This window comes from Meleagris gallopavo, chromosome 19 (assembly GCF_000146605.3).
Source record: "Meleagris gallopavo isolate NT-WF06-2002-E0010 breed Aviagen turkey brand Nicholas breeding stock chromosome 19, Turkey_5.1, whole genome shotgun sequence".
Classification (NCBI taxonomy): domain Eukaryota; kingdom Metazoa; phylum Chordata; class Aves; order Galliformes; family Phasianidae; genus Meleagris; species Meleagris gallopavo.
The window spans coordinates 4,745,101-4,754,036 of record NC_015029.2 but is presented as its reverse complement, the minus strand read 5'-3'; the positions used below and the strand labels follow the sequence as shown (position 1 = coordinate 4,754,036).

General features: G+C 45.7%; 1 protein-coding gene across 3 annotated transcripts in view; it reads right to left on the bottom strand.

Moving 5' to 3' along the window:
* Window positions 1-1,515: 1,515 nt before the first annotated feature.
* The window catches only part of FAM102A (family with sequence similarity 102 member A), a 32,362-nt gene continuing 24,941 nt past the window's right edge, over window positions 1,516-8,936 (bottom strand). For 2 of the 3 annotated variants that reach the window (XM_010720828.3, XM_019621425.2), the window contains exons 7-12: window positions 6,611-6,765; window positions 5,406-5,513; window positions 4,964-5,153; window positions 4,669-4,790; window positions 4,101-4,170; window positions 1,516-3,256 (exon numbers count right to left, since the gene is read on the bottom strand). In XM_010720828.3, coding sequence (XP_010719130.1) covers window positions 3,211-3,256; window positions 4,101-4,170; window positions 4,669-4,790; window positions 4,964-5,153; window positions 5,406-5,513; window positions 6,611-6,765 — 691 coding nt within the window. In that variant the 3' untranslated portion in view covers window positions 1,516-3,210. The remainder of the gene's footprint in view (window positions 3,257-4,100; window positions 4,171-4,668; window positions 4,791-4,963; window positions 5,154-5,405; window positions 5,514-6,610; window positions 6,766-8,936) is intronic. The other variant, XM_010720829.3, reaches the window with a different exon arrangement.

The following is an 8,936-nucleotide window of genomic DNA, read 5'->3' as shown; positions in this document are numbered from 1 at the left end:
CTAAAGAAAACTAGCCAGAGATTTGGGTCTGGAAACTGATTCACTTCTTAAATGTTCAAAATCCAACAAGGAACAGACGGCAGCAATGCCAACAAGGAGAAAGTGCGTGCAAGATGCAGCTTCCCAAGAGACCAGCACCTGGTGTGTCTGCTGCTGGCCAGGGGCGGAGCAACAGCCTCAGGTGGATCTGGAGAGAGAAGCAGGCTGCTCCTTCCTCCTTTGCATGGCTCCATCCTGAGCACTCCAGCCCCAGCTGTGCTGTATTAGGCTCAATGACAAGGGCTGCCTTCTTGTTCAAAATGAGGGGTGGGAGAGCTAAAAAGCTACATACAGACCAGGACCTGTGCGGTCAATAACAATGTAGAACAAGAAAGAAATACCCCATGAGACACAGTTATCCAAAATGCAAGCAGTGATGTGCCAAGCTGCTGGAAGAGAAGCCAGAGATGCTTCCAGGTTGGCCACAATTACATGATGGAGCAGGTTACAACTCTGCCAGCCTGGAAAGCTTTCTGTATGGCTCAGCTCTTTTTGCTTTGCTGGAAAGAGATCCCTTCTATGTCCCACAGTGGATTTCACAGCATGCCTAGCTGCTGGTGTCTCAGGGCAGCAGACTCTTGCCAATCGAAGCCCAGAAGAAAACGCTTGGTTCCCAATTGCTCTGACAGTAACTATCATTGTTTTCCACATGAATAGAAGCAAAGCAGGAGGACTGAGACAGGTTTGGCCTCTTTCCTGACTTATTTTTTTGCTTTTTTCAAGTTCTGGTTGCTGCTGTTGCAACTCTGGCAGTGTCCAAGACCTGATTTCCAGCAAGTGCCGTGTTGGGAGCAGCTGGACAGCCAGCTCCCACTGCTACCTGCAGGCTAGGCAAGAACACACGGTGCTGTTTGTATACTTCTGCCCTTGCACTGACCTGACCAGAGAGACAGGCGAGGCCCAGCTTTCTGGCAGAGCCCCAGGAAAGAAGAAAAGCAGTCAGCTCTCCCCTTCCTGCACACACGCAGAAGCCCTGGAACAGGGCACCTCTCACCCAGAGCAAGCAGGAAGCTCACCAGCCTGCAAGCGAGTGCCAAACCTACCAGTCTGAGATCACAGTTAAAACACCAGAAAGTGTGAAAGAGCTTTTGTTTCAGGCAGAATCAAAAGATCCAATATTACTTCCCTACATTAAACCAAACCTAAGTGTTTTCTATACCCCTTGCAACTGTAATCCAAATTTACTTCCCTTTGAAGGGAAAGGGGTGAAAAAGACCTATATCTTATGCATGGTCATTCCAAATACAGAAAGAAGCCTCTTGACTTAAGGAGAGAAACTATTAAAACACAGTAAGCAGCTGTACAGCTCTGCCTCACAGCCTAGCACCCTCCCCATACAGCCATCCTTAGCTAGCAGGGCGAAAAATATCAAGGCCCTTTCATTCCTCATCTCTCATTCTGCCAAATTCCCTTTCCAGTAGCTCATCTGCATGCATTCTGGCCACAGAGACCACTATTAATCCTTTTTTTTTTTTGTCCTTTTTATAAAGGCTTTATGATAAGAATTTGAACAACAATGTGATCAGTTACGAGTCTTTCCTCACCGAATGAAACAGTGTGTGCCTGTGAGAGTGTGCACGCACACGTGTGTCAGAGAAGGGCATGTTCTGACCATGCCAGGATGGTGCCTGTGCCATTACTCGAGGTGCACGTCTGCTGAGTGCTACTACAGTACACCGGCAAAAGAGGAAAGGATACTACACAGAAATAGCTTATAGGCCGCGAGTCGCCGTACAGGAAAGGCTGAAAGCACAGCCTGCTGACAGCCCACGGCTGCACAGATCCTCATCTGCAATTCAGCTGCCAGGAGAATCTATAAGTGAGAGCTGAAAGGGACTGACATCTCTGCTGCTCACATCGAGGAAAAGAGGCAGCTGAAGTGTCAAACAACTGCAGAAAAACCCGAAGAAGAGCAATTGAAAGATCAACCAGAAAAGCTTGAAACCTTGTCAGAAAAGTTGACTCTTCACAGAGTGGCTAAGAACAGCTGCTGTAGAGAGAACAGCAGAAAATATCCCATCTACCTCTGAAGGAGAAGGTAGCGGGTTTATCTTGCCCTACAAGCAGAGCTTCTCTCCAGCCCCAGAAAGAACCAGCTCAGGCATAGACTCCTACTGACAGATCAAGAAAGGACAACCAGCACCAATTACCTTACTGGCCCAAGCCAAGAGAGGCAATTGTTAACCACCAAACCAAAGAGACCACTGCAGAAAACCGCATCCCGCTCTGGCCCAGGGGATGGTCATCAGATAATGAGAATCTTTTCACAGTCCAAGAAGGGCAATTCCCTTCCTAAGCCAAAAAGGAGGCAGTGTATTCCAAGATCCAACAGTGATTATTTGCTGAATCAGTCCAGCAAATATGGATTATTCCCCTGGAACAGCAGAGACAAGCCTCCTCCAGGTAAAATCTGGAATCTCTAAAGTGCTCCTGCTAATGCTAATAGATGAACACTGCCCTTCCATGCCCAGCAGTGGAAGGGTGCAATACAGTTAGTGGTATAACAAGCACTAGCATTTTAACCATTTATCAACTCCCATCTGGATTGTGGTAATTTTCTGAAATGTACTTTTGGGAGATACTTCCTATGAGAAAAAGAATTTTGGGGTTTTAAGTGTAGGAAGGTGAAGTGTACACCACTGCATACCTTGTTCAATAAAACTGTTGCCTTGGAAGGTGATGCTCCCTTGCAGTCAATGGAAAAAAGCATCCTGCAAGTAACCATTTCACCGTGTCATCAACAAGCAGCTCTTGGTTTGGTTAGAATGGTTCCCCCCCAAGTGGTTTGAAGAGTTCACAGTGGCATAACCCAATGTTCTGGGGAGACAAGCTGAGAAATCCCCCGTTGCAAATGGATGGGTGTAGTGAGGGATGCAGAAGAGCAACATGCTCTAGGACTAAGGATAAGTCCAGCAGACACTTTGCGTCTGTTCGCAAACAGGGGGAGGGCAGGCACTGGAAAAATTGGGAAGTGAAGGAGGGTACTGCCAACACAGGGAAAGTGCATGATCTGGAGTGGTCTCGGAGTAGTTCTGCAGTGCAAACATATGGGTAGGGGCACGGAGAAATCCCTTCTGGAATGCTGCATGAAGAGAGGTAAAGGTTGGCATCCATGTGGCAGCGGATTGGGTAGGGGGCCTGTTTCCAGCAGCTCTACCCTGTTCTTCACATTTAGTGGGTTTCAATCACCACTGGCTCGTAAACTCCAGATGAGACCCTGAAGACGCAGAGGAGAAGATGAGAAAGCCAAGTTATTTTCCCATTACTAAATGCAAACAAGTTTGTATTCAGAGCTTTCCTCTCATGAACACTGTCCTCTAACCTCACACAAAATACTGACAATAACTAGTCAAACTGGTGAGAGGTCAACCCGCGTAACACAAAACAGACAGTTACATGCAAACTAACACTAGAGCTTGAAAGAGTTGGGTGAAACAAATCCTTTTAGAGGACAGAGGGAAAGGGCTTGGGTGGAGTATACTGTGCAAAGAACAAGCATTCCTGACTCTGCTCCCAATTTTGCCACCAACTTGACTCATCTTTGTGTTTGCCATTATTGGTTTTTGTACTACAAAAAGTGCTACAAAACTTAAAACAAACAAACAAAAAAACTAGTCAATACACTGTAGTAAGGGCTATAGTGGCAAGACAAAGTTTTATTCTCCAGAAGTCTTTATTGAGAGCACAAGTCCACACCACAGATGGAGGTGTAGGGAAAAGGGAGTTACAGTTCTGCTGCAGTCCAGCAGGAGGCAAAACTGCCTGCGAGTGCAAGACCAAACAGGAACCAACCTTTACCATTGTGTCCTTCTACTCCTCACTTATTTCCGTTCTTGGATCTAAAAACTAGGATCAAATTCTCTCTCCGATTTTCCACTGAGAACTGCACTCATGCTCCAGTGCAGCTGCAGACTGTCACCACAGAGATCCCAGGGGTACGAATGTGGGAACAAAGCCACCATGTAGCACATGATGTTTAGAAATCCTTCTGTTGCAAAGGTGAAAGTTTTCTGCGTACCCAGAGCTAACTAATCTGTCTGCAGTCCTTTCAGGACACCTACCTGTTTCCCAGCTGAATACCACTCAGTGTAGTTGTTCCATCTCTGCTCACAAACAACCGCAGGTTGCTGTCTGCAGATAGAAAGGGAAGTAGGACATCAAAGTACAGAACTACTGATGGTTGCCTGGTTCTCCTCTCCCAGCTGCATTACAGAACGTTCAGCATAGGAACAAGTGCATTTCTCTGAATCCATATGCACACTATATGGTGTTCCTATAGCAATAGGACCCCTAAGAGTTCCTCCTGCTTTAAAAGAGAGCCTCATATACAGATCAAGCACAACATCAAGCTAAGAAGAAAGAGCAATTTTTCCCTTTCTCACCCTTATGTTTAAGTTACTGTTTTACCTTTGCTGTGGCCTGTAGAAGAACAATGGCAAGCACTGTTCCCAAATTGATGCACAGCTCTCAAATCCACAGTTTACTACCATAGAAACACCTAGCAACCACTGAAAGAAAATTTCTGTCAAAGGGGAGAGTCTGTGGCAGACCAAATCTGGCTATGTACAAGGTCGGCAGCTTTGCTAAGGAAACAGCCAAGATTTCCCCTCTTGAGATTCATGCTCTCACCTTCAGTATTGCTGACATCTGTGAAGTCCTGACTCTGCATTATCTTCTCCACTATGTCATCTGCATCGATCCTGGTGTCATCCACTCGTGTTGGGTGACTCTCCACTGAATCCTTTTTCCTCCTGGGGAAAGAAAATCAAGGGAAAAATCAGCCTTTAATGGTGGACATTTAAATACTCCTTTTAGGAACAATCCTTCTCCCAGGAGCTAATTCCAACCTAATGCTGCCTGAAGACCAGAGAGTAGATCCCATCTCAACTTCCCAAAGATGGGGCTCTGCACCACAGTTACCTACCGGGAGGGTCTGTCCAGCAGAAGAGCTGGTCTGGGGGGGCGAGGTGGCTTCTCTAGTTTGTGTTCCCGCTCTCCCTCAGGGCACTCCACTGTCATACTCAGCCCCCCAGATGCACTGCTGCTGGTGGAGGTGTTCCGGCGATGGGTCAAGTCAGACATACTAGAAGAACGGGAGTGCTCCGTGCTGTAACCTGCAAATACAGCCTGATTATAAACCACACCTTCCCTCTTTCCTGAAAGCAGAGTTAACACGCAAGGCAGGTTCTGCTCTTGTATACTGAGGTTTATACATACATCTATGAACTCATCTGCAGATACTGACCAGGAAGCTCTGATATTACAGAGCTGGGTAAGAGAGAAGGCTGCAAGTCACTCTCACAAGAGCTTGCTGCAAAGAAAAAGATGGGGCCAATGATGGCACAACCATGTGGATCAATATTTACCAGAGATCTTGGACTGCTGGCTGGCATAGCTGGAGTTCCGTGAGTGCCCTGAGTGGAAGACTTCCTCTGGGCTGGACAGATTCTGATCTGGCTCTTCAGGGACACCTGCTGAGAAACAAGGCACTCCAGTTACACCACAACCACATCAGTACACTGCCCGCAGCCTTAGACTAGATGTTGATCCTGGGCCACTAGATTAAGGAAAGTGAAAGTCTGTTAGTAGAAGCTTGTTGTACAGGCTAGCAAAGAGCTTACATGCACTTCGGAACTAGAGATGACAGCAACAGTTTCCTCTGTTAAGTTCATCATTAATTCTAGTACCCAGTGCCTGAATTAACCTTGGCCTTGAAGGACCTAGAAGGACAGTGTCCAGAGGTTAATGACTTTAAGTACAGATAGCTAACAGCATGAAGGCATCAAATGGCCACCATCAGTGAAGTATTACAATTTCCGTTTGGGCGCTTCTCCTGTTATGGCTTTTGTTCTGCTATTATTTGTGAGCCCATACCATTTAAATGGTATCTGAGCTTGATACAGAAACTTCAGGATAACCTCTATTTTTTCGCCCTTGCCCCAGCTTGCCTCTCTTGCAACAAGTTTATCTGAAAGTGTGCAAGTGTAACATGCTGGCAAGCTTTGTAAGAACAGCACCTGCGCACTGTGCTGTCACTGAGGTTATGTGACCAGAGCTCTATTTTTGTGCAGTGTCTGCCTGCGCTTTTAGAGTACACTGGGAAGAAAAAAGGCAACAGGAAAACGCAGTGTCCTTGAAAATGGGCTCATACAGAAGCCAAAGAACTCTGCATCAGCAGCTGGATCAAGGCCATCAGATCTCAAACCAACCTCTAAAACCTTCAAAGCTTTTCTAGAAGAATAGCTGAGTGGAGAACAATGATGAGTGTCATTGAACACAATGGAAGGCAGAGATGAACGCGATACATTAATTATTAATTCCTCAGGAAAAAGAACAGACTGCTTTATCTCCACTACCAGAGGTATGGATGTGGCAAAGATTCATGCTGCTTCTCCTCAGACCCACTTACTGAGTTTTGTTTTTCCTGAATTTCTTAAATGAGTTGAGAGCAATGAAAATGGGTTTGAGAAATCATGAAATATTGAAGAACTTCCCCGCTTGCAATTGCTGGGAAAAAGAAGAGAAAGCATCCAAGTACAACTGAGCATGGCTCCAGGATGGGCATTCCTACCCGAGCTGAGAATGGTTGCTCTTGGCTTGGTCTGACGCAGAGAACCAATTGTGGCTGAACTGCTGTTGCTGCTTGTGGTTCCCTCACCCTTGCAGGTAAGCTGCAGGGTAGAGTCCTGCCCTGGTATGGTGATGGATTTGGCAGTGGAAGGTGGCCTGTAATCAGAAGAGAAGAGTTACAAGCCGTGAGGCAGGGCCTGGGGTTCATCCCATCACTGGGGAGACTCACTGAGCCAAGAGGATCCCCCCAGCCTGCCCCCATCCTCACAAGGAAGGAGGGAAGCTGGCAGCCTCTCTGCCCAGCAGCACAGTGTAACATTCACTGCTTCCTCCCCTCTCCCCCACCCCCTTGCCATATACAATATTTAGGTCTTCCCCATCTCATAATGCATCTGGACTGCAGATGCAGCATTTTACAAACTGCTGATTACAAGGAAAAGCAAGTTTTTGATGTAAATTAAGGCAAAAACGGAGCACTCAATCATTTATGCAGGACAACCTCACTGTCCTCCAGGAAACTATCCAGAGCTGCCCTTTTCCCCCAGCACATGTTCCAGCAGCCAGTCAGCCTCACAAACAGGAACCAGTTTGCTTTTGTCCAGCTCTAAATTCCAGCACCCTTCTGTTACATCTTTGTAGCACAGGTCAGAAAGAAGCCTTCCATCCCCCATCCCCCTATGAGAGCACTTTTACAATGCTTAAATAACCTTTCCATTTTTTAATCTGATGATTTTCAGCGAAACTAAAGTATTTTTACAGCTGTCAAAATTATTTTTCTGGTTATTTTGCGTGCTCCCAACATCCCTTTGTAAATGCTGGCTCCAGGATAGAACTGCAAGTGCCTGGAGCCCCCTCCCTTCCTCCAGAAGTGTTTTTGAGTAGAAGCCATGGCATGTGCAGCACGGCAAGGTTAATATTCCTGTTGGAGTCCTAACTTCCTTATAGCCTGAAGTCTGAACTGCAACCAATGGATTACAGTACGCTTGTTAAGCAAGGAGTGAGAAAGAAAAACTTCTATTTGTCTTGCTTGGAACTCTGAGGCCAGTGAGGGTAGGTGCTACATGAGAGGATCTTTCCAGTGTTTTGGGAGAAAATACTGAAGACATTTCTTACGGCAGCCAGAGAGCTATCAAGGTTCCAGGAAACCCACAGCATGCCTTCCCCAGGGGAAAGCAAACTAACGAAAAAATAATAGACAAACAGAAAACAAACAATAACCACCAAAAAGCCTCCTTCCTAATTGCATTATCAGTGATTTACATGCAGCCAGGTACTTCAGGGACTCTGTTTCACAGGTTAACAAAGCCCTTACTGCCTTAATCAAGCAAGCTGTTCCTGCAGCAGCTGCCAGGTCAGGCAAGCAGCCCGCACTCCCCTCTGTGTGACACCCAGGAGAAGCTCTGCCTCTGCTGCAGAAAGCAAGAGCTCAGCGAGCACGTTCAGGAGTCATTTCCCAGCACAGTTTAATTCTTGCCTAATCCTCTAATGAGTGTCATTTCTCAAAAGCTCTCCCGATCAAGGACTATTCTACATGCAAAGCTTCCATTTTTAGACATTTGCACATCATCACCATATAAAGAAAAGAAATAGGATGACTGCAAAAATCCTTTAAGAAAGTAAGGAGGTTTGACTTTCAGACTGACCCTACTCCTATTAAATTGATATTTATATTCCATTTGGTATAATTTTCAGGCAAAGTGGTGGGGGCTTGCTTCCAGAGTGGAAAAGCAGCAGGTATTTTTGTCAAATGTTATTGTCAGACATTATTTCAATTTATCATTGAAACTAATCCTGATAACCTGGACTCAAAACATCTGTCACTTAAACCAAAAATGGTTTAAGATACTCAAATTTTCCTCCTGAAGTTTTTTTTTCCCCAGAATGAGCTGGTACTGCATTTATGGGTTGAAGATGTCTCTGCTACACTGTGGAAAGGTATTAACAAAATAAAAATTACATCAAGAGGTACGTGGCACTTTATAACCATGCAAGCTAATGCATGCACTTCAAGCCAGCTCCTAAAATTAGACCTTATAGCCCAGAATATTACTGCTACAAGAGATGACCTTAAGGTAAAGCCTTCTCTCTCTGGAGTCAACACAAAACAACTCAACTAGCATACAGCAGTCCTGTGTGTGCAGTCACATACCTTACAGCACACTACTGCAGGTTGGCCCAGACTGCAGAGCCTTGCTACCTTATCCTGCAGTATAAAGGCACATGGTACTGCTATAGCTGTTAACTGATGCTCCAACAATTTTTAAAGCAAACAACTGCATCACAGCTTCATTGTATTTCTTCTTTCTTATCACAATGGACTTAAAAAA